The following is a 25638-nucleotide window of genomic DNA, read 5'->3' as shown; positions in this document are numbered from 1 at the left end:
GGAATCAGTTAGGCCGGAAAAGACCTCTCAGATCATTGGATCCAACCTACGATTGAGCACCATGACGTCAACTAGACCATGGCACTAAGGGTCACGTCCAGTCCTTCCTCCACCTGAGAGCACCATGTGGCACGAACCGCTGCTGGACGGGCCATGGCCGACACCACTGACGTTTTGTGGCTTGTTGATTACCTCACCTTTCTTCCTCTGCCAGAAGTGTGTTAGCCTCAAGGGTGCCACTGAGTTCTCTTCACACCTAGATCATCCTGCTTTCATAATTGGAAGTGGGAAGTGCAGCTTGGCTGTTCAAATGAAACAGATCTAGAGGTTCTGGAGGGCTTCGTTGCCCTTGCATGCTGAGCCAAACACCCTCTCACACACTGGTGATGTGCTCACAATAGTGCAAAGCTCCAATGATGGACATTGTACTTCCCTGTGAAGCGATACACGGAATAAATAAATAGACTCCGCAACTCGATATAGTTATGAAGTGGGTATGTATGTCAGCGCCCGGCACAAGTGAGATAGTTCTCCAAAAACTTGTGCCCTGAGCCTCAGTCTGACCCACACCTTTATTCCCAAAGGTGTTCCATATGCAATACATTACACAACTTTGCCATGCATATTCAACTCCTGGCCCCGCCTGTCTTCGCTTCTCATGCTAAATAGGTCCACGCCCTTCTGGGCATGCGTGGTTTGCTGTGGTGGTCGCACGGTGGTCTCTGGTGGTCTCTTGAGGCTGAAGATTGTGGTCTTCCTCAGGATCGAACTTTTGAACTTTCCTCCTCTGCGCATGCGTTTTTGGTCCTTGGGTGCTTATCTGAGTGCGTCTGTCGGTCTTGATAAGCTTGGAGACAGAGGAGCCCTTTTATCTGGGTTCTTTGCATCTCCTGGTCTTCTCTGCCATTGTCCTTTATGTAAGAAGCTTCAGAGATTTGCATTTTCTTATGCTCTTTGTACCATGGCAGAGGTTTCTCAAGTAAAAGGTTAAAATTAATTAATTTTGTTAATTCAAGTGAACTCCAAAAATCTCTATTTCACCTGCATCTACTAAATTAGCTGAGGAGACTCCTTCATCTGTCAAAGGTGTTGGAAGTACTGGAGATGGGCCTGAGGCATTGATTCTGGTGAGACAGAAAACATGGATCTGATGGACGCTGAATTGGCATGGATACATGTTTTGCAGTCTTCTAGGTTGCACAGGTTGACGTGTGTTGATGGCTTCACATTCTTCATGTTGCCATTGAGGAAGAGTCCTCCTCATTGAGGAATTGAGGAGGAAATGTATTACAGCAGCGAGAGCCCTGCCTGAACTGAACTGAATAATTTCTCATAGCCAGCCAGCACTGTCTTAAGCTGGGCATTTCACATCATCTGAAAAATGAGGAACACTAATACTTTACACAAACTTGAATTGGGTGTAACAGTCTTTTGACTAGAAGAGACTACCAGCAGACCCCTAAATATGCCTTTCAGTCTTGCACTGACCCAGGTGCAACTCAATATCCCATACTCACTACCTTATCTCGTATGACCATGGGATTGAGTTGATGTTCTCTTATTTTTTGTCACAGAAGACAAATGCCACTACCTACTTTTTGCATGCAGTTGAAAGCTGAGGTGTATGGTGAAACGAACACTTAATCGGAGCTGGGAAGAAAAGAGGTTCTTCCAGAACTGCAGCAATATTAGTCTGCAAGTGTAGACATTAACAGTGATATCCCTGAATATGCAACATTTTGGAGACAGATCTGGGAATCTGGTCCAAAAATTACCACATTTTGGGTCATAGCAGTGAACCCAAAGTGATATGTTTCTTGTTTCCATACAAGGATCCAAGTAGATATCTTATTTGCAACTTATAAGCCTGGAACATTTTAAGTTTCTTGACTTTTATTGCACAGGAAATCCATTCTGTTACAAACAGAAGAAGAGAAGACTATCAGCTTTTCCATTTAAGATTAATGCAGTACCGGCTAAATCTGGTTTGTATACGTCCCTCACTAACAAACCACCTGTAACACCAGTACTAGTCAGTGATGCAAATGCTAGAAACAATGGCATGAAGACCTATTTATTCTTTCTCAATCACTTAATGTATTTGCAGGATCTAAAATATCTTCTTCTCTGGATAACCCTGTCCTATACTGTGCCGTTTGCAATTATTTTCACTTAAGGGTGAACCACAATACCCCAACTGATACTCTGTCCTTGCTTTAGCTTGCTGTATTGTTTCTGCCTTGACCAGGGGGTGTTCTGAATTGAGCCCAGGCCAGGAAGGAAGGAAGGAGAAAGGAAGTATGGGTTTCTCGATCATGCCAAAGGTTAGCACTTGGAGAGGGTAGAGTAAGTGTTGTTTGTTTTGTTCTCCTCAGGGTCAAGCGGAAAGTAGCCTGTCCTTCAGTTGTGCTGCCCTGACGAGGACTTGCACTTAAGCCTCCAGGGGCCTTGTGCAAGGGAGAACTCCTGCCTTTAATCGTGACTCACAGGCAAATTGCAAATGCAAATCATATATCTAAGAGACCCAGAAAATAATTATTAAGTGGAAGGAATGACCACAAACAGTGGTGAATAACAAAGGAGGTTTTTTTTTCCCTTGACAACAGTGAGAATGTGATGACAGCAACTGATTCAAGTGTGGCAACAGCCTGAGAAAGAGGAAAAGAATAAAGAGCAACTATGAGGCCTTGTTGTTCATCCTGTATTTGACTCCTAACAGAAGCTACACTGTGGTGGGTAGAGCTCATGGAAGAGAAGAGCTGTTGCTTAATGTTGGCAGGAGAAAGAGATTGTGCAGAGAAGAGGTTCTTTTCAGATACCTGTTTTCTTCATGGACATGTGGGGCAGGCTGTGTGACAGTGGAAGAACGTGAATATAAGAGAGAGGAGGCTTATACTGCAGAAGTAGACTCATTGACTATAATTGTAAATATAGTCAAGTAATCCACTTGCTGTTAAAATGGAAAATACAGAGAAGAGAGAAGCAGATGAAGGACAATTAAAAGGAGGGATGACAAAAACTAACTCAACCAAAACAGTCCAAGAACAAAGACTGTGAAGATGGTGAGAAAGAGCAAAAAAAGGATGGAAGACTGGAAGGGAAAGGGACTTTTACACCAGTTCAAAGACAGAATTTTTTGTCAAGAGGACCTGAAAGTCCTTGACTTGAGTGTGCTAGAAATAAAGATTTAAGATAAGGGCTTATAGCAGTAAGTATTCCTCACCATCAGAAATTTATTTTCAATTACACTCTTCTCTGTTCTCTTATTCTTCAATTACACTCTTCCCTGTTCTCTTATTCTTGCCGCTTCCTTGACTGATTCATTATTTCTACACTGTGGTGTTTTCCTAGCTCCATACTTCGATTCTCATGTCTCAAAGCTGTCATTTAGAGGAGGCACATCACATACTCTTTATGTTTTGGGATGCAGGGCCTGGTTCGAAAGGCGTTAAGAGATAAAGGAGTCTTCATGACCTAAACTCCCCTGTATGTGGGTTATTTACCTATCAGTTGTTTGAAATAGCTTTAAATATAAAATAAAATTAGTCTCCCACCATTTGATTTTAGGTAGTGGAAGAGGGAAATCGAGCAAGTAGCACAGGAAGTATCAGAGGTTAGAATGGTGACAGCAAAGAGAAAGGGTTGGAATAGTGATGACAGTGTAGCTTAGACTGTATGTAGCCAGGAGTTGGGAGGAGGACTAACTCTTCCAGGGAGAATGTCATGTTAGCAAGGAACAGCTGTGATATTTGTATATCACTGGAGCCCTGGCAACAAAACTAGATCTTTTAGGGATAACAGAAGATATGACAGAATAAAGATTAGGATGGGATCACACAAATATTAAAACACTCATGGTGTTTGGGAAGTTAAGGGGATTAATGGAGGATTAGAATTTGCAGTGTGATAGATGTTTAAGAAACAAACAGCAGCAGGACAAATAACGAAGAACTTGTTTGAGTTAGTATTGGGAAAATATGTCAAAGAACTTCTGTTAGAGAGCATGAAGGTGTGCTGGAGATGTTTGGCTTCAAGTCTGGAGAGAAATAGTTTTTGGAAGAATAATTAGGAAAAATACTACTTGGAACAAAAGTAGGTTGATAACTAAGGTTCCTAATTTCAAAGGTCAAACTTCAAGAAACTAAGGGAATGAGCTGGTGATGATGAAGTGGCTGAGGGCCTGCTTGTGGAAAAAGTTTGGCAGCTGCCAAATCTCTCTGAAAAAACATATCTGTAATTCAAATCTCAAACAAGAGTGACAGTCAGTCCCAGCTTGATAAATAGCCACTTCAAAAGGGTTATTGGGAACAATCAGAAGCTTGAAAGGAATGGAACAATATGATTACTTGAAAAATATTAAGAAGGGTAAGAATAAAGTGAGAATTTTGAGAAGCTCAGCTTCCTTTACAAAGGAAATTAAAGCAGGGGTTAATGAGAAAGAAGATATGAAAATGAATGTTTCCACATTCGAGATGAAAGAAAAAAAAACCTATCACATACCCATCTGAAACATCAGAAGATCTTTATTCATGCAGAAATCTCCATTAATGGTGTAGGGGGAAAAATGAACTATAACAAAGAAATGTGCTGATGATACAAAATAGTGAGACAATTTCAATATGAGAAGGATCAAGACTAGATGGCCTTCAGATCCTTAATAACAGAACGGATTAATTTTAATAACACAACATGCAAGGAGACTGGTAGCAATACTTTCTGCTGGGGAAGAACCTCATTAGCTGGAAGTAACAGTGGGTAGGAAGTGCTCATTGCGTTACTTGAGGATGACCAACTCATAAATATAATCCAGCTGCAAAAAAAGTTACTAAAATCACATGACATGCCAGGTCAGCTATTTCCATTAGATACTGCAGATAAAAACATTGGTCTCATCTCATCTGAAATGATTTATGCAATTCTGGTCACTATCATTCAGAAAAGATGAGATTGCACCGCAGGCAGTACAGAGAAGGACTCAAAGAAAGATCAGTAAAATGGAGAATCTGATTCATGAGAGGAGAGAAAAATGGTTTATTTAGCCTAGAGAAACAAAAGGTGAAAAGAAGTGTAATTTCAGTCTGGAAACAGTAAAAGTAAGCATCAGTTAGGACAAAAGCTTTTCAAGCTGAAGTATGGTAGTGTGTGAAGGAAAATGGGTTAACTGATTATTGAATATGTTGAAACAGACATAGCTATCATGTTAGACAATAAATAGTGCTATTTCTGAGGCATGTAAGTATTTCTTCACAAGGTTACAAAAGAAACTTCATGAAAATGGTAGAATGGTAGATTAGTGCAAAGGGATCTGATCATGAAAATTAATTGCAAATAAAACATAAACTCCAAAGGAGGCAAGAAAATTCATCTTGTGTAGTCACATCTTCCTTAATGAGGCTGCTGCCTTCTTTCAAGGCTGGGCCCACATTCACCTATATTCAAAATCACTGATATAGGTCTATATATTACTCAGTAATCAACATAACCTATATGTCTAACAGCAAGAATAAAACCAACTGAGCAGAGCCTGGTCTTAGGTTGTCTTTGCATAAGCTGGGGGAAGAAATGGAAAAAGTTTTGCCATATCCATTTTCAGGTTGCAGAAAGGAGCAAATTAATGATGAAGGAGAACAGCACATTTGAAAATACAGCCTGGGTTATGACTTGAGCTTTTTTTTTTCAGAAGGAAATGTTACAAAATATTTTCAGAGCTATCTTAAAAGCAAGGGAGTGGATATGTTCTCATTTACATAGTTTAACACAAACCACAGTGCTAATACCTGTAATTAATGGTGCCTTTCTACCTTTCTAATTGTGTTTTCTGTTTATCATTTTCCTTTGTTTGTTTTCCAGTGCATACTGCCTAAATCCTCAATAGTTTAGTTCTCATTAAGAGAATCTAGCAGAGTTCTAGCTATACCTTAAAAAATTATTAAGAGAAAGAAAGTGTGTCCTGGAGATGGATGTGTTTTCCCATCATTGCATTATTTTCTTCATTTTCCTCCCCATTTGGCAAGATTTGGCTTTTCAGTTAGGAGGATTCCACAGAAACACTAGAAACACTTTCCTTTTTTTTTTCCTTTTTTTTTTGGTGGTTACTTTAATTTAGTGTCTAAGAACTGAATCTTTTTCATGGGTATGGAAGAAAAGGATTGAGCACTAGGATAGGGCAATTCTTGTAAAACAAGTTGGGGAGGAAGAGGAGAGAGTATATTTAAAAAACTGATTATTTTGCTAATAGGCAAAGGAAGAATTTACTTGTAGGTGTAACATCAGTTAAAAGAACATTTTGTTTTTCCTGTTGATCTGCATTGTGCATGATTCCTGATTCTTCATTATTTAGCTGTTTTATAGCCAGTTAATTACTTAGTGTAGTAACCACTTAATTACTAGTGACACCCAGCTCTTTGCTATGATAAAACATAAAACTGCTTCTCAAGAACATGTTTTACAGCAACACATTTTTTTAAATATTTCATTGCATTTTCCAGCAAATTAATATTGAAAACCTTTGATAAAATATAGATCCCTGTGTCAATAGAAGGAAAAAATGGTACAACCTGCAAATGGCAGGAGGATGAGGTACAGGGATGGACTTTAAGAAGAGGTAGTATAAATGTCCTGTAATCTCTTATAATTCTCTGACTGGTGATGAACTACATATACTGCCTGTTATGGCAATATTGATTGCAATCAGATGATAAAATCATTGCACAGAAAAAGAAACCACTGCAGTGAAAATGAAAAGATGGAAATTTAATGAATTCTTGATTAAAAAATTTATTTATTGGAATTAAATTAAACCTCAATCTTATAGCTGAGAGTTAGTCATGGGAATAAGAAAATGCTGAAAAATGTAACCAGTTAAGAATTTGTTTCAAATTATGTATTTATTTTCAACAGCCATCCCACACTTTTCATCTACGTTCCTTATGCTACAAATTTTCCTCACTCAGAGCCTTAGATTTACTTACAATTGGATGGAGTGATGGAGATATAGTGGTGGAGATTCTTGCTGGAATGCATTAACTTCCTCTGTTAAATCCTGCCTCAGGCAAACCTCTTCAAAAATATTTCCTTTGTCTAGTACACACAGTTTAGTAACTCCTGTCTTATAGTGAGATAGCAATTCTTTTGCAGTGATTTATGCATACCATTCAAATACAAAACCTGCATTAAATTATGTTACATTAAAAGATCTGAGACGTGCATGCCATTACTTAGGGACCATTGTGCAAGGAAAAATGTGGGTCTGATCCTGTTGCCGCTCAAGCCCATGCTTGCAGAAACAGCAAATCAGTGTGAGGTGGACTTGCAATGATGTAGCAATACTCAGTTACTTTTGGCTTACAGACACCAAACAGCCTTTCAAACTCACTGATGACCTTGTACACCTTTAGTATTTTTATTAATCATACAAACAAAGTTGTGTGGCATTTCAAAAGAAACAGGCTCAGGACTTCTGGAGGGAAGATTTCACAGCCTCTAACATAGCTTGTTTAAATGCTTCGCAATCTGAACTGTTTGATTGGATTCATAGTATTCTATTTAAATCCCTGCTGGAAATTCATCTGATCTTTGTTCTTTCTCTAGTTGTCACAGTGGAACAATAGCCACCAAATCTTTTATAGTAGCTTACTACATTTTTGAGTGCCACTATAATACCTCTCCCTGAGCTCTTTATTTCACAACTTACTGCCATATTTCTAAGCCACATAAACCTCATTCCTTGAGCTTTCCTCACAGCTGGTATTTCCTACTTTCCTTGCTGTCATATGTGTCCCTCACCCTCAGTGATGGAGTGCAGTTTTTATTTCTTGGGGCACAGTGTCCAGTGCCCAACTCAGTTCTCATTTGCTGGGACTTTGCCAGAGCTAAGTGGAATGATTACTCTTTGTGTCATCTATTACATTGTTGGCTCTAGTTTGTGATCTCCCAGATTGTTTTCTGCCTACACAGTCGTTTCCTATTCTATATTTAAATTTCTGCCCTCATTAGATTTCTCTTTCCAAAGTGTTGTCTGGTTTGTATTTTGTCTGATTGATTTTAGGCTGATTCTTCAAGACCCATTTCAGTGCTATTTCCATCCTTCACAGCACTTTGCCACTTTACCCAAGCTGATATCACTGCCAAACTGTGTGAGTGCGCTCACATGCCATCAGCCAGGCTGTTAAATGAATGTGGGGTATAAAAAAATACTGTTCCCAGGATGACGTACTGTGGGACTCCTCCTGAGAAAGCTTCCCAGAATGACAACAAGCCATCAATTACTGCACTTTGAGAATAATTTTACAAATGTTGTGCACCTACAGGGTTGCTACTTATCTCTGGAATGCACTGACGTGGCTTACTTAGTAAAATGCTATGTGGAACAATGTCAAAACTTGTCATTGTCATGATGCATCATATCTGCTATTTGCACTTATTTGTTAAAGCAATTATCCTGTCAGAGAATGAGATTAGCATCAATTGATACAATTTTTCTCATGACTAACCCATTTCAACTGTTTTTAATAATTATCATAATCTTCCAGGTATTTACGATTTTTTATTTAATATTTTTTTCCATTTCAGGGGATAAAAGGCTGACAATATAAAATGCTCTATGTTCTCTATTCTCTCTTCCAAAAATAAATATTGCATTTATACTTTTCTACAGTTTGAACCTTCCTTGCTTGCTGTTATTTCTTGAAAATCGTCATTAATGATTCAAACACTACTTCACTTAGCTCTCTGAACATTCATGGTTGATTTCTTCACAGCCCACTAACTTAGCCACCTCTAACTTCCCCACCGCCCCCTCCCCGCCCCGCTGAGGATCGTGGCATCAAGGGCTTGGACTCTCTAAGCTTGTACTTGACAATCCCAATACCATTCTGCCACGTGTGTGCTTAGTGTCAAAAAATTGTTGTAATCAGCAAAGCGTGTGTGCTTGTTTACACCCCGCTCGGCCAGCGTGTAAGTACATGATTAAATGCCTCTGAAATCGCTGGCACTTGCGACATTACCGAACTTAATGAGACTTCACACCGGCGCCTGCTCTGCAAACAGTGCAGGCTGCTCGCTTGGGGACCTGGTGTGATCCCCTGCCCTGAGCTGTGTTTCAATGTCCGCTTGCTGTTGGATATTATCTCTGCGCACACCGGGATGCCTGGGAAGGGCGTGTTGGTCGGGCGGCAGCGCAGAGGTAAGCGGAGCCGCCGCTGGCTGTTGCGAGGCGTTGAGCCCGGCCGTGTGCCAGCCTCGCCTCAAGCACCGAGTCTCGGCTGTGGCCGCGGGCAGATCGATCTGTCAGCTCCACCCCGAGCAGGGAAACCTGTGCAGAGGCGCCTGGAACGCGCTGATCCTGCGTACAGCAGCAATCCAGCGGCGCCGGGTGCTGCTGTGGCTCCCACGGTTCTCAGCTGAACACAGCAATTCAGACGTGGCAGCAGCACGCTGCCGTGTCTCTGCTGCTTTGTGACTGAGCCGGGGTGTTGGTACGGGGCCGGGTGACAGCCTGGATATCCTGGGGCCGTTTGGTGCCTGCAGAATGCCTCTGGATCTTCTGTTGATACCTGCCTTGGCGTTTTTAAACCTGTTTTCAGAACCTCGGTATCTGTAGTGATGCTCTGACAAAAACTCTAGTGAATGAAATAGGGAGTAGATGGAGTAAATTTAGGTGGGGTGTTAAAAGGTGAGGTTTTGGGTTTTGGGGGCTTGTTTTGAGCCTTCTCTGGTCAAATGTAAGAATCCCAAGTGCAGCTGTACATATTTACATCTGAGATAGATGTCTAGCTACCCCTTATAACCAAGGAGAATGGTCAATTTGTCTTGGCCTGAGATAGTTGTCAAAAATAGGTCTAAAAGTACCTTTTCCCCTGCTTTTGATTCTGAGGGAATCTAGAAACTCAGTTCAGCTGTCTGTCTGGAATTGCAGTTGCCTCTGTCTGATGAGGCAAATCTCAGGCTCATTCAAGTAAACTTTGTAGATTATATGTAGCCATGCCTTCAAAGATCCATTCCAAATATGGTAAATAATTAAAGTATCAGTTCATATCCATGCATGCTTCCCCCCTCCCCACCCAAATTTCCTTCCCCACTTTTTCCTCTGCATTAAATTTTATTTTGTTAGACTTTAATTTGCTAGACTGGTGAATTACTTACTCCGTGGTTAGCGCTTGCTCATTCCTCATTTGTAACTGGCACTGATCACAACTTTGTATGTAGGATTTGGTTGAGTGGGAGGGAAAGCATGTGCATAGAGTTCATATTTCTTCTTGGAAACATTTGCTAGACCACCATCCAGAAACTTGTGACCCAGTACTGGTTTACAGGCAGCAAGATGAGTAATTCCAACATAAACTGATGGCAATCACAGAGGACTCTTTTGTACACCCCAGGAAACTAAACCCATCACTCACTACATCCCCTGTCTTCCCTGTTTGCACTGAGCAATTCTGCAAGGTGTGTTCTGAGAATACTAATCGTATGTTTGTGAGTACTAATTCATTATTTGCTTAATATAAGTTTTTAAAGCATAGTGCTATGGATGTTAGTCTGAAAAAGTTCCCAAGAATGTTTCTTCCTCTGTTTTCACTGCACATTAAAGCAGCATTGGTGGAAGACTTAAAGCAAACAGCCAGGAAACTGTTAAAACACAGAGATATTGGCACCGAGCTTTATTTTTCCCTGTCAGAGTGAGCTGATTTCACACACACAACCCTTTAAACCAATAAATCAATGGTAAACTTGTGACCTTATTTGCTGTAATGAATCACTTGTATTGCCATGTTCTGCAGCATATCAAACAGCAGCAAATCTGGTTTCACTGGTCAGTGCACTCTGCCTGGTTCAGTGCTGCAGTGAAGCTCTGTTTAAATTAAAAATGCATGTTTCAGCTTGACAAGACATATCAAATGTTAACATTTGTTCCCTAGTCATACTTCTCTTGGTAGTATTTGGTTCTAGCCAGTAGAAGTAGCAAAGCTGTACTACCTCTGAATTTCCTACCTAATATCTAGATATGGCTTTTTAAATGTTTTTTATAAACTACCAAAAAAAAAAAAACTGTAAAGGATATTAGCAGGAAAAAAATACAGTCAATTAACAAGTGGTGACACTGAAATGTTTTTATTAGCTTGCCAGCCAAAAGGTCTGACTGCCTTCTTAAAGTAGCATGTAGAGCACTCTCAGATATCAACATTGTGAAGCTGGAGCTGAAGGTTTATTTTAAAGATTGTGCATGGCACTTGCCAGCATGACTTTTTGCCAGTCTGTAAGTACCTGCCTCCACCAAGGACTCTACAAGCTCACAATCCTCAATGCATATTTCTATGATTTCAAACCTGAAATTGTTAAATGCATTTGTGTTAGTCTGTGGACTTCTCTACACCTATCAGACTCTAGGTCCTGGTGAAGTTACTCCTACCTGTGTATAGCTCTGGGAAGGTGATTATGTTCCTGAAAGTCTGTTGCTCTTGCAGCATCATCCTTTCAAAGGATACAGAGCATTCCCTTCTCAGTATCAAGCAAACAGAGTGTTGGTCTGTAGTTGTTATACTGTTTAGGACCATACATCATGGATAAAAGTAATTTGGATAGAAGGATAGTCTTTACTTCAGAGAATTTTCAAGCTCAATACCCACTAAAACAAGAGGTTACAAAGAACAGAGACAAAGAAAAAGAATCTGGGAGGCAATTAGCAGATAAGATCTATCCTCACTTTCCTCCCCTTTTTAACATCGTGGATATGTTGTGGGAGGTTACAGAGAACTTCTACTTACAGCATGTCTCTTAGGTTATCTAACTGCAAAAGAAAAAAAACATTATTATATTCATTCCAGCGTATTAGACAAGACATTAATGATGCTTTGCACTGGATTCATCTAGTTCATTGTGAATATCTTAAAAAATGGATATGACTATCTAAGCCAGCTTTCTTGACCTGTCTGTAAGCAGTGGAGAGAAGCAAGCAATTGTAGGGCATCACTCATTTTATTCTAAGGCGAGAGCTAAGACAGACCATGCCTGTGTCTTTCAAGTGACTGCCAGAGCAACCAGCAGGGACACTGGCCATCTGTACTGCACGTGTCTAAAGCTGAGGGGATTTGAATCCCACTGTGGTAGCTTTTTTCCTTCTGTGCACTTGTGCACGGGTAAAATACCAATAATCTATACTTCTTGACAGCTTACTACTGAAGTGCACACAGAATGTTGCTCAAACAAATTCCTGAGTATTGAGGCAAGGAGTGGTCCTCTGAAGCATTTCCTACTGTATTTTTCATGTCAGAAAAGAGGAAACACACACCATCTAGACCATCTGAACAGGAGACTATTCAGTCATTTCTCAGATCTTTCATTTTGTGTTCTAAACTTACCTTAACAAATAGTGTGAATCACAAAATAATATAAAATAGCAATGTTAATTTTTTTTTCTGGTTTTCAGACTGCCTTCCCTAGCCTTCTCCCTCCTCCAAAACTTACAGCTTAGACCTTTATAGTCTAGTTAGATAGACATTTAGCCTAAAATTGAGATATAAATTTAATGGATTGCTGGCCCCTGAAGACAGCCATGTAATATTGTTGGCAGCAAATGGTTACTGTTCTGCTGTGTGAGAGTGGCTACATTTCAACAATGTGGGAAATAAACTCTAAATATCCAGTATTCAAAGTACTGTAAGTTCTATTTTGAAGTGTTATTATGTAAATGTAAGCCCTTTTTATTTCTGATAGACAACAGTACAGAGGTGGGCAACACTGGCTCACTTTGCTTTCCAACATGGCATTAATTATAACACTCTAGCCCATTTTCCATGTGCTGACTCACGCCAATAGCCAAATACCATGTCTAATTTCCTTTATTAGTTGCTCTGATAGTCTCTGGCAAATGTGAAAAAAACGCTGTGCACAGTTCCTCCAAAGGGCAGGTGGCTGTGTGAAGGGATGGCTTAGACATGATTAGAATAGACCACTGGGAGTGAGGGAAATGACCTGCTGCACTATGTAGACATAAAAATTTTGGTGAAGCTCAGAACATTAGTTTGACATCTGATGGCTTAAGAAAAATGCCCAAATGGGTTGAAGAGAAGGAGTTTAGGGGAACGACTTGAGTCCCCCAAAGCCAGTATGAGATGGTGAGCTCTCCAGGGCAAGGGACCATTATCTGCTTGTTCTCTGTGTGGGTTTCTTAGGTGCTGCTGCAATATGGAACTTAAGTATGGTGAATTTTTTATTCAGCCAGATTACCTGGCAGCCAGTTTTCTTTGTGCAGTGACAGTAAGAGAGGGTAACAGCAACCTGGTAATGATCCTCTTGGTGATGTGATAGAAGTAACCTGTTTTCTTCAGAAAACTTTTCCCAGCTAAGTTTCTATGTCAGTGCATTTTTTAAATTATCAGCAATGTAGGCTACTTCTGCTTCATGCAATTTGATTGGGATTTGAGGAACTTGAGCATTTTTTCTGCTTTCGTTTGTAAATCAAGGAATACAGTTCTATGAAATGTAAAAGCAATTAATAATATAAACCTTTACTAATATAAGAGATAATACAGTGAGCATATGAAAGCATTCAGATTTGGGGCTAGAAAAGGATAATAGCTAATTGACTGAGCAATTATTACTGTATAAGATAATGAGGGTTGCTGAAGTAGCTAGTTGTATAAATGAGACATCCTGCATTATTGATCAGACTTCTTTGTTTTAGCTGCACAAGAGATATACATTTCACTTTTACATGGCTATTTATCAAGTCTAAACCTCACATGCAATGATGCATTCATATGGTTTGAGGGCTGTGTGTGTGTTTTGTGGGTTTTTTTCAAGAAAAGGGATAAAAGTTGAGATATGTTTAAGGCAGCATTATCCATCTCTCATAGGCTACCCTTATGGGGCTACCCTTGTGTTGCAGGAACATATTCATTGACCTAATTGATTTGATCAGTAGTCTATGCAGTCCAGTGGTTTACCTCTGTCTGATAATAAATGAATAATATTTACTGTTTCAAGAGTCTAACAACTCAAATTCAACTCAGCAGCATTATACATCACAGGAATGGACCTTCCTGACCTTGTAATCTTGTTTAGTCATCTTATGAGGTGTAGTTACTTTTATTAATTAAAAGTAGAGAATAAGAATATTGAAATGCAATCTCTAAAGCCCTTGAAGTTAAACCTACATGTTAATGACATTTTGTTTGTGTCCTACAATGCTGTGAGAATTGTAATATTATCTATTCTAAATTTGCTCAAAGGAATTGGATTTCAAATAAACCTATTAATAAAAGAAGCATGAAAACAGAGCTAAACAGGAGTCATCATCCTATTAGTACTGTAAGTTGCCTAATAACAAGCAGTGATTAAACATTTTGACCTTGAAAATCACAGTAAGGAAGGGGAAGAAATATATCTATTCCTTATAATCTTTCTGATTTTCTTCAGTGGCACAGTTTTTACTTATCTTGCATGAAGTAATGTTTATTGCACATATTTCTGAAGTGCCATAGTCCATAATATTAATTCCATTAAAAACAAACAAAAAAATTATGTATTAGTGAGCCCGCTTTACATTATGGTTTTAGAATAGGAGAGGCTTTTCAGTCAATTATTTATGTGCAGTAAGTACTGAAAGACTTATTATCTCAGAATAATCAATGTTTGGCTGAAGTTTGAGAACACTAATAGCTAATCTTAAAAGTCTTGATCCAGTGTCATTTGAAATAATGGCAGAACTTCTGTCAATTTTAAACAAAGGATGCTGAGGCTAAGAAGTATTGCTTTGAGAGATAATTTTAGATAATCAGTTGAAAGCATCTGTAAAAGAATAGGAAATCTGATTTTCACTCTTTGCATAACACTGTATGAAGTATTTCAGCAGAAGGGAGCTCCTAATGGTGTGTATTTTCTGGGGGGGGGGGGGCTTTTTTCAGATATAAATGTGTGTGTATATATATATATATATATATATGTACACACACATGTATATGTAACACATGCACTGAGCTGGTGTTACTGTCTCTGTGAATAAACTGATGGCAGCTAAAAAAATTAGGATCAAACTGAGAAGGAGTAGGGAGACTCTATGGAATACTGAAATACCTGCATATCACTTTATTTAATACTCAAGTTACTTCTTTTGTTCCATTGAATCCCCAGCAAGTTTTCTCTCTTCAGGACATGGTCTTATTCATTCTGGTTGTTCTCTCTCTTCAGCCATCCTGATAATTTGCTTAAGTCAGTGTGGAGCAACTTGGGATATGTGGGATCCTCTCTCCTCCTAGGAACATCTGGAAGATAGCATAAGAAATTAAGGAAGTGACACCCAAAATGCAAAAGATTGTACCACTGCTACAGGATGCCTTCTGGTGCAGGGTCTGGTGCAGGCTCTCACTTGTGGGTGCTGTGTCAGCCTGTAGGGCAGTGCTGGACAAAGATATCAAGGAGGCATTTGAAGATTGCAAGGGAGAAGGAAAGAGGAGTTTCTGGCATTTGGTGAGCAATCCATTCTCTCAGATGGAGGACTGCTCTTTTCTGATTTTGCACAAATGATGAAGAGTGGATTTTGGCTGCATTTGGAGGAAGTTCTGAAATGTAAATTAATTATTATTGAAAAAAAAATCCTTCAAAGCTCAACCTGCTCATCCATCCAAGCCAAAAATGCTATCAAAACTTCATTTTAAAGGTTTTTCTTTCTCATTTACTTGTCAGCAGGGATTAGGAAGACCAATAAAGAAGGCAGGGATGAACATAGCAGTAATTAAAAAACAAAAGTTAGGTGTGCTCTCTACAGTCTTTTCTGCTGGAGTATGGTATAGTAAACCTTGTTTTACCCTTATTAAAACAGGCAGATTCTGTTTAACAGTGCTAATATGTAAACACACTTGGAAGGTATGTTTCTGTTTATGGATAGAGTGGACTTATTTTTGAGCAGAAGCGTTTGTTTTCTGAAGCAAGAGAGCCCTTCCGCAGTCTTTTACAGACAGTGCTGGCTGTCAGTGCTGAGTGGCAAAGTAGAAAAGCTTTCCTCTAGCAAGGAAGAGGCAGCATCAGGAAGCAGCCTGCAGATAAGCAGATATCGCTAAGTAGGGAAGTAGGACAGATACCCTGAGACAGCATCTGGCAGAGCTACGGAGGAGACGTGAGCTCTCCTTTCCAGAGACAGCCAGAGAAGGAGCTGTAGGGAGCCAGCTCCTAGAAAATAGCCAAAAGTTCTGCAACTTCATAATATTTAGGTTCTGAGTTCACACTGATTTCAGCCTTAACAAGTGCTATATTTAGTGTCACATATGTTCCTTAATAGAGTCCCAGTCCAATTTAGGAACATACTGCCTCGAAGAAACTTGGAAATTTTAGCAATTAGTTGCATTTTTCTAACGCAGAATGGCAAAATACTGATCCTGGCAAAGCATATTGGATGGTCCAGTTTGGGGTACATATTTACCTATATTTTTATCCATATGCTTGTACAGACCATAAAATTGTGATATCAATGTGGCAAAAATACTTGTGAGAGTATCGCTAAGTGATTTAATAAACTACAGGGTGCCCTCTCCCCCTCCAAAACAATGAGCCACGTTCTGTTCTCTCATTTTTCATTCAGTCACACATTAAGACAGATTTGACCAAGTATTTTTAGTTGGAGATTTGGAGCGGCTAAAGTAAGAAATCCTCTTAATAAATATAGGAGCTTTTTTTAAACTATCTTTTATACCAGTGTAATTCCATTGACTTCACAAGATTTTTTCCTAATACATTCTGATAGGGAAAGAGTAGTAGGTTGTGGACTTTTTTTTTTCCCGCTATGGGGATAACATTGTCACTGTGCTTAAATCCTTCTGATGAAATAAACGTTTTGCATAGCTTTTGCTTTTTACTAGTAGATGATTTGCCACAATACATGGGAAAGTATCAAATGTACAATACACAGTTTACTTATTTTCATTGCTATGAAAACAATTTTCTAGCTTTTGTGAAGTATTACAAACCCTCCTGGCTTTCCCAAATGACTGCAAGCTGAGATGAGTATAAAATGGGCAGGACAGAGGCACTTTATAAAAAATTTATAAATTTTATATAAATTTATAAATTTTCATCAATTTGCTTTGAATTACAGGAAATATTAAGCTTCTGTCTTCCAGGGAAGCACTTCTCAAGAAACTATGTTTACCAATAGCTCCAAAATTTCAACTGTATGCTTTTGTTATTCAATGAAGCAAAAATTGTGGGGAGAGAGACTTTTTAAAAATTTAATTATCTTTTATTAGACCAGCACACATTTTTGAAAAAAAAACCAGACAAACTTACACGTGCAGAAATCCGTCTTCAGTTGTGAAACAGGAGCCAATTTCAAGCCAAGCGTAGGCTGGGGACAATTGTTTTGAGTTTAACTTTGTTACAGTGATGAGTTGAACAAATGGAAGAGAAAAAGGTGTCTGACACCTTGAAGCAGATGAGGTTGTTAGTGAAGACAGAGGTGATAAAGGTTGCGATAAATGTGTCTGAAATAGCAAATGGAGTCTGGGGGTGTTGCTGTTATTAAGAAGAGAGTCAGGGCAAGGGAGAAGAAAACTGAAGAGCAGAAATCTACAGAGGTGCAATTCACCAAATCCAACTATACAATAAACTTTTGGTAAGAGACTGATTGGTGAATAAAAGCCTCATTTTCATAGGAACACGAGAAGCTGCAGGGGCTCTCTTTCAATATCCCATCTCCATCAGTGTGTGACACAAAGCAGGTCCTTAAAAGGTAATTTTAAGCCTTTGGGTGTTTAAGAATTTTTTTAAGCTATAAAACATTTGTAAATCTCTCTGGGTAGAACAGTAAGCAGTCCAAGGTAGCTACCCTGGGCTCTCAATGATGAAAAATAGGCACATGGTAAAAGTGGCTTAATCTTGTACTGAAATAGATGTTTAGGGCTGTTTCTCTCCATTGTCTCTAAGGCAATCCAGAGCGAGTAACTAGGCTTTAGGCACTTAACTTCTGCAGTGAGCTTTTACATCTGAAGCGAACCTCCCTCAACTCTCCAGGACTTGGAAACACAGCAGGGTCTTGAGCTCCGACCCAAGGCTGTCTGCACTGCCAGGGGCTGTTCCCAAAAGGTGTTTGAATGTTGGCCTCCCCTTTGAGAAGAGGAAGGGAAACCTCCAATGGATGTGAGCTGGGCTGTACCGCTAGGACCCGTCCTATTTAGCCAGCATCTACACAGACTCTGTCACTTGAAATTGAGGATTTACAAGTGTCTAAGCTGCACTCTAATGCAGTTTTCAGAAGTGCCTCCATTGCATTAGCTTTATTCTAAAAACAAGATAAGATCCTGCCAAAAATCTTACCTTTATAAAGGTATTCCTTCTGTTTATCCATGCATTCATTTTCTGGACATTAAATTCAAATGGAGAATTTACAAACTAACATTTCTTCTAAATGTTCGTGTCAATCACTGTTGCTCTGTTTTTTATTCTCTGCTAAAACAATGCCATTTCTATAGTAATGTTTTATAATATATTTTTAATAATATTCCCCAGTTTAAAAAGAAGTGTTAGAAAACATTAATTTTTTCTTTTTTAAAAATGTGCTTCTGTTCACTGAAAACTGTAGCAAAAAAAATGGATGTTCAGTGTTTGAGTTCCCCAGGAAACTCATACAGCACTGACTTTGTGCTCTCAATCTGACCTTTTTTTCATTATATAAGGAAAAAAATAATCCCTATGAAAGGTTGAAGATAAGATCAGCATGGTGGGCTGGTAATTACATAAAGTGATGTTCAGTCATTAGAGAAAATGTACAGTTGATCCAATGGCTTAGATGTGGGCGAGGAATATGATCTAGCTGTTACTGGTATAAAAGAAAGATGCAACTTTTTCATACATCAGTTTTGGGAACTTACCACCAAGCGTTGAGGACAGCTCATCTTCAAACACCGTCCTGCATTTTCTCTGATTTATTCTTGTTGAACAAGGGAGGTAATATATTTTTATTTTATTATTATTGTTACAGAGGAATAATTGCATATGTTTTGACATTCTCTTTCTCTCCTTTTCCAAAAGTTTCCTCCTCCTTCCATTCTGTCAAAGTTTTTGCTCTGAACGTTAACTTAAAAGTTACTTTGGGACTAAAACATCAGTGCTTAGAGTTAAGCTTACTTTGTAAGTAAGAGAAAATGAGGCTCTAGAATTAGATTGCAGCTAAACATTGATAATTTTTGATTTTGGATTGTGTCCCAAACTTCTTCGTTAGTAACTTTGTGTTTTTCTCCTGCTCAATGGTGGTAATTGCTGTCAAATATCAAACATTACACAACCTGTGGTATTAGCGTATCTTTTAGAGTCTTTAACAGAAAAAGACAAGATATTGTAAATAATGAGGGGAGAATTAATCTGCTGGGAAAGATTTAAAATTACCATCTTTCTAATGAGTTCCTGAAATTCAGGCATTATATATTGATCCAGTAGCTTAAGAAAGATAATATTTAATAGAACAAAGTAGAAGCTTCCTTGGATTTGACGGTGAGATGAAATGAGTGGTGAGAACATTAGCTGGGTTAACAGCATGGGGCCAGTCAGAAAATTAAAGCAAGACCATCAGACTAAACAGCTGTTTCTCTGGAAAAGTAGAGAAGATCACATCTGCGGTTTATTGACAGGTCTCTGGTGGTTTTGGTATGAGCCTGACAATCTGACTCAATAGAGGAAGTGCAAAACTGCAATTTCAATTCCCCTTTTGGTTAATATAATATAAAAAACCTTCCCTCTGGGATTCCCTCAAGCCTTGACAATGTACCAAATTATAGCATAATATCTTTTTGGAAAAATTAGGGTGAAGGATGCCACAGTGCCTTCAGCAAAAACATGAAAAACAGGATAATCTGTCTAGGGTCGTGGTGTTATTCCTGTGGCTGGCTTCGTTTATTGGAGCCATTGAAGCATTTAGGCTATCAAAAAGCTCAGGATGATGGAGCAAAAGATAATTTGGAAAAGTCTGTCTGTCTTCTGTTGGGGCATGAGACCCTCCAGCTGACTTCTTGCACTCTAGGGAAAGTTTCCTTGGATGGAGCATGGCTTAACATTAAACTGTGGAATTGTGTTCCAGTGCAGGCAAGTCTGCCAGCAGTCACACCCCCTCTAAGGGACTGGAAAGAGGATATACAGAAAACAACCTTAAAAAAAGTGCTTTACTTTCTGGAGGGAGGGATCCAGCCAATCCACTCTCTGTGGCTCCGTAGATGCTGTTGAGCACAATTCAGTTCCCAAAATGTTTGGCAGGACCATAAGCGGTTGTGGATCTAAACAGTGTGAAGGACCACCTTTCTCCTGCAGACACAGCTTACTCTTGTTGAAGGAGCAGGTCACAGCGGGCTGGCAGCTGCTTCCCAGGAGCCTAACAGCCATGTTCAATGTTTCCAAAGCTTTCAGGAAAAGTCCAAGCAGAGAAGGAAAACCACAGATTGCATAGAGCCTGTATGCATACCTACACGCATACACTGAACTGGCTTTTGGATACCTCTTCTAAATGCTTCTTTCTAATGCTTCCAAAATTGTTGCCAATGTTTTTTCTTCCTGCTGCTTTTAATTCCTTTATCCTCTGTTTTCTGCCAGTATGAACTGACTCACTGGGAACGTGGGAGGGAGGAGGTAAAGTTACTTGTACCCAGCACCCAGCCTTGCCACCAGGTGACTACCACGTCATCAGCCTCTTAGCCATTCTGCTTAGCTGGGCTTCAGATCATTCTCTTTCCTCTATTTTTTTTTCTGTCTCTATTAGGAAGATGCTTGTTTCCACTGTCCTCATTCATTGCACTGGAAAGCACTACATATCAGTATTGCTCATAAACTTTGTTTCTTTCCACTTTAGTAACCCCCGTCAGGCAGGGGCCATGTTCTTTTCTTGCTGCCTTTGGTCTCAGCCTTCAAAAACGTGTGTATTTGTATTTCTAGACAGATCATGGATTGCTATGGGAAGTATGCAGCTGTCACATTGACCATTTTGTCTGTATTTCTACATCTTCTTCATACTTTCCCAGATGGAGAGTTTCTCATGCAGGGTAAGCTGCTTTCAGCATTCAGAAATAGAACAATTATAAAGAATATTAATTAAATTTTCACATTTTATAAATATCATAATTTTATCATTTAGTTGCATTTATTGACAATGAGAGTATAATAAATCAAGATAACTTCACTATGAGCATGCTTCCTATTTCTTCCCTAAATTTAATTTCTCCAGGTCAGCGATGTCCCGGATGCCCATGTCCTCAAGTTGATGTGGGTAACCTTAATCCTTGAAACACTATTGAATAGAAATGTTTGGTTTCTTGTACTCCTGTGAACTAAATTGCAATGTAACATTAGGAACAGCAGAACCACAGCTTTTCCTCATAGTATACAGAATATTTTTCCTATGTAGATCCTATAATATGGGATACTGGTGGTGTAGCATTCTGTGAAAGACACAGATTTTAAGGGTACTTTGGAGGTTGCAGGGTTTTTTATTTAGCCTTAAATAAAATATAAGAAAATGTGATGTACAAAAATCTTGGTACCACTGAACATTTAATAAGTGCTCTATAACAAAATCTTACCTAAAAATAGGCAATGTTTAAGAAGCACTACAAATCCTACTGGTGCCTTTAACTATCTACAGCTGGTAGGAAGTTTTCTAGGGATAGCTAGTGCTGTAGACAAAAACAAACCTTCACAAGTATCTACAAAATTGAAAAGAAAACCAGAAAAGATCCAGTAGTGCTTGTGGTTTGCCTAGAAAGCCACAGCCTAGTTTTACAGCTGCTGCATGTTGCAGAGTTGAAAAAACCTAAAGAGGAGAGCTTTGGTGGCTGTGCTTTTCTATTCTGCAGACATCAAGCAACAGAATGTGGCTTGTGCTTCCTCTTATGTCCTGCACTTTCCCTTTCTTTTTGAAAATGAAAATACAGCTGGAAACAAAGTAAAATTATCTTCCTTTTATTTTTATGGCAGGTTGTCCAGAGTGCAAGCTAGGGGAGAACAGATTCTTTTCCAAGCCAGGAGCACCCATTTACCAGTGCACTGGGTGCTGTTTCTCCCGTGCCTATCCCACTCCAATGAGGTCCAAGAAGACCATGCTTGTTCCAAAGAATATTACATCAGAAGCAACATGCTGCGTAGCAAAGGCTTTTACCAAGGTGAGGGTGAGAATGAGGTCTGCTTTAGCTTCTTTTAGAATGCAATATTAAGCTGAAGCAGTGAATAGTAAAGAATATGGTTTTGCTGGAGGACACTGGAGAACAGTTTGAGGGAAGAATCATTGGCATTTATGTCCTTTATGCCTTGGTTCTTTCTTTTTTCTAAAGAAGAAATTATCAACCAGTAGCAAGTCTGATATTCAGCTGGGATGAGGAAATTGGTACAGTGCCACTGGATTCTATGAAACTGCTTTGTCTCATGACACCTGCAGCTCTGGTGATGGACTTGTCCCGCTATTTTCAACTCTCCTGGATGTGTACACTTCCCTTAAATGTTATGCAGTGTGTATTTGATTTTAATAAGTAAATTGCCTCATGTCTTTCCTGCATAGACAGGTGTTGTCTGGGAAGGTGTCTGGTCAATACTATAAATTACATATATGGGAATGAGGGACCAAAACCATCTCTGCTCATTACATTAATTGAGATGGTGTTTTACTTTTTCATAGTATAGCCAAGAGGGAACTGTAAATGTGTGCAAGTACTGTGAGCATTTAATATTCATCTGGAAGATTCTTCTAAATCCAGTTATTTTGGGAGTGATTCTGCTCCAAGTGAAGAAACCTTACATTTTATGTAATAAATGGTGAGCTAATTGAAACAAGCTAAGGTGTCTATCCTGTGGTGACCTGAATCAGGCTCATTAAATGTGTCAGCTAGAGGTTCAGCTGAGTTACCCACTCACAGATTTGGTGCATTTGAAATACCTTATGGTACTGAAATCATATGGGTATGGTTGGCAGACACAGAACCCCATGAAAGTGTTTCTAGAGTGACAGCTGGAGGCTTGGTGAGATCCCCTCTGACCCCTCAAATGGCAATTGACACCTCAGTGGGTGCAGCCGAGGAGAGCACTGGTTCCCCACTGGATGTGAGAGCCAGATACCTGACTTTAAACTATGCTGTACAAATCCTGGCTCTTCTCCTGAGGAGAACATAGATCTTATTCTACACTGACAATGCTATACTTGCCCTGAGGCAGCAGCTAGAATTTGGTTGAGATTAAAGGTGACTCTTGTGTTTGTTGCCTTTGTTGTTGTAATTCCCATGTGATGTATTTTAAGGACACTTTGTGGTTTTCCATACATTGGTTACTTGACAATTTTGGAAAATTAGACACTTTAAGGAATGTCCAAGTTAAAGTGCAGCATATTATGTCACTATGCATGTCACTACTGAAAACCTTCACATTACAGCTTCAAAAACAGTGATGATGCAGCTTCATAAGTTGGTATTGAGGTCATTCTAGTACATGTACCCCAAAGGGCCTGTGTACTTTGTAGTTAAGAAAAAGTTTTCAGACATATGTTACTTGAGAGTGCTGTTTTTACTGCGCAGCTAATCCTAATTATTTGTTATATGTGTGTGTTTTCTTTTTTTAAGATTACCCTTAAGGACAATGTGAAGATAGAGAACCATACAGATTGTCACTGCAGTACCTGCTACTATCATAAATCCTAAAGCCTGTCCCTTTGTTAATGGTCAAGGACAACGGTGAACGAACATTTGTTTTTCAGCTTTTATAGCACCACAGTGTAAAACCTTATGTTTTCTGGTAAAGACTCTGGGTAGACCTCTGGATAAGATAGATGGCTATTTTATCTCCTCCTTGCTTCTTCATGCATTTAAGTAAGTGTAATTATTTCCATTAGGGATAAAATACAGCACTTGCATGACCAAATGCTTGATCCATTTTTAAAATAAACTGTCAGTTAAATCATCAATGTTTATTGAGGAAAATGGTGATTTATTATCTTAGACAAAAATAGATTCTGATGCAATTTAAATTTCTAGATTTTTTTAATGGGAGATAGAGAGAAAAAGGAAGAGAGGGATGGGAAACTGAACAGAAGAAGACTTATTTCCCCTTATTCACTTAATGATTAAATTTTTTGAAGTTGCAATGTATCATTCTTCCTGCTTTTCTTCCATTTTTATTTTACCTAATGGGCAGAAAGTATAATAATATATCATCTATGCATAGTACTCTGTCTTTCTGTGCCATTTTTTCTATTTCTCTGAATTTATTCTCCTCCCATATAGATAGGCAAATGATTCAAAATCAAACGGTATAAAGAATTTTTGTACATTTTCATGTAGCAATGGTGGAATAGAGTAGTCATACAAGAGTATTAGCTGCTTAAGCTGCTTACCTTTTGCTTGTCTTCGTCAAGGCATAGGGCTTTAGTAATTCCCAAATGCCCTGTGCTAGACCCAGGTATACAAATGGAAAAGGTAGGGAATGTGTTAGGTGAGAAGAGGAGCACAGAATATGTACTCTTAACACCTGACATTAGTATCAAAAACTTGTTTAGTTGTAGTGGGTTGCATCGGGGGCTCTGGAGGAACTGCTCACAGGTCTGAAGCCTGCCCATGGGAACTGAAGTGAATTCATTTCTTTGCCCTTCATCCTAATTTCTGGGGTGAGAACATCATCCTTGCTTCGGTCACTGGCTGCAAGGGTTTAAATGCGCTAACTCAAAAAGCCTCGGATATACTTGTGGGGATTTCCCTGCAGTTGAAACTGTGAGGATAGCAGAGATTCCAATGGGGATAGGGAAGATTTCCTGGAGTGAGGCTGCGACGGTGGCTGCTCTGTCCCGGGCCACGGCCGTGGCTGTTACCTGTGCCGGTGCCAAATGACTGAAGTGGTTTAGACGAGCCCTCAGGGCTAAGCTGTGATGGGGAACTTGAGGAGCCGAAGAGCGGCTTGTAATGATCGTACAAATCCACCAGTCACCCCCCCTCTGTCTATTGGAGTGCAAATTCAGTGCTGTTTGCTAAGAATACAATCATGGGGCTTTGTGGAGAAGAAAAGGCTTTTCGTATGTAGAGGAGATGAGGTTCTTAGATAAGCATTTTTCAGTGTATGTTCAATAAACCTTACTAACCTGATCTCCACACCTTAACCCCTCAACCCCCTCATATGTGCTAACTTCACCGTGCCATTCCTGGGAGATATTTTGCCTGACTTGCTCTTGAAAAAACCCGATTTTGTGAAGGAGACTGATCTCGTTGCTTCACTGTTTTTACTTTTCTGGAAAATGTCAATATTCTGGAAAGCTTTTCCCTTAGTGTTTTATCTAAGTCACAGTTGCTTCCACGTTACTTTTGGTCAGAGGAGAGAAAGTTCAGTAGGATGGTCTTTAGGATTTAGCTTAGTAATACCAGCAGCACAGGTTTTCAGGATGAGGAGTCTAACTTCTCATTCCGGATCATCACTCAAACATTGTGGGAATACATGTCAAGCAGCTGCTGTAGCTGACTCACGATTCCAAGCCGCTGTACAGTTTTAGTAAACGTGATTGATGTGGCTACTTTTGCAGGAAAGCCAGGTCCTACCTGGGATTCCTGGGCAACGAGAGAGGAGTGATTTGGGCTGCAGCATGATTACCTTCGGGAACGGTATGGCATTTTCTCATAACTTTGACAGGACTGAAAAGGAGAGCAG

General features: G+C 39.4%; 1 protein-coding gene and 1 long non-coding RNA gene across 3 annotated transcripts in view; both read left to right on the top strand.

The window, feature by feature from the left end:
• The window catches only part of LOC137470529 (uncharacterized), a 250412-nt gene that overhangs the window by 102167 nt on the left and 122607 nt on the right, over positions 1 to 25638 (top strand). The window lies entirely within an intron of this gene.
• On the top strand, positions 1333 to 23970 carry CGA (glycoprotein hormones, alpha polypeptide). 2 transcript variants are annotated; one of them, XM_068183995.1, is made up of 4 exons: positions 1333 to 3208; positions 20905 to 21011; positions 21943 to 22127; positions 23571 to 23970. In XM_068183995.1, the coding sequence occupies exons 2-4, from the start codon at positions 20912 to 20914 to the stop codon at positions 23646 to 23648; spliced, it is 363 nt and encodes a 120-aa protein (XP_068040096.1). In that variant the 5' UTR covers positions 1333 to 3208; positions 20905 to 20911; the 3' UTR covers positions 23649 to 23970. The 2 variants fall into 2 exon arrangements, with proteins under 2 accessions (XP_068040096.1, XP_068040095.1); XM_068183994.1 differs by lacking the exon at positions 1333 to 3208 and having other exon boundaries at positions 19249 to 21011.

Source organism: Anomalospiza imberbis, chromosome 3, assembly GCF_031753505.1.
Source record: "Anomalospiza imberbis isolate Cuckoo-Finch-1a 21T00152 chromosome 3, ASM3175350v1, whole genome shotgun sequence".
NCBI classification, from domain to species: Eukaryota; Metazoa; Chordata; class Aves; order Passeriformes; family Viduidae; genus Anomalospiza; species Anomalospiza imberbis.
Note: the sequence above shows the minus strand (reverse complement) of the source record. Positions and strands in the feature narration are given on the sequence as shown.

Coding starts and splice junctions, on each gene's coding strand:
- CGA (XM_068183995.1), top strand. CDS start 20,912: ATGGATTGCTATGGGAAGTATGCAGCTGTCACATTGACCATTTTGTCT. Junction 21,012..21,942: donor TGGAGAGTTTCTCATGCAGG/GTAAGCTGCTTT, acceptor TTTTTATGGCAG/GTTGTCCAGAGTGCAAGCTA. Junction 22,128..23,570: donor TAGCAAAGGCTTTTACCAAG/GTGAGGGTGAGA, acceptor TCTTTTTTTAAG/ATTACCCTTAAGGACAATGT.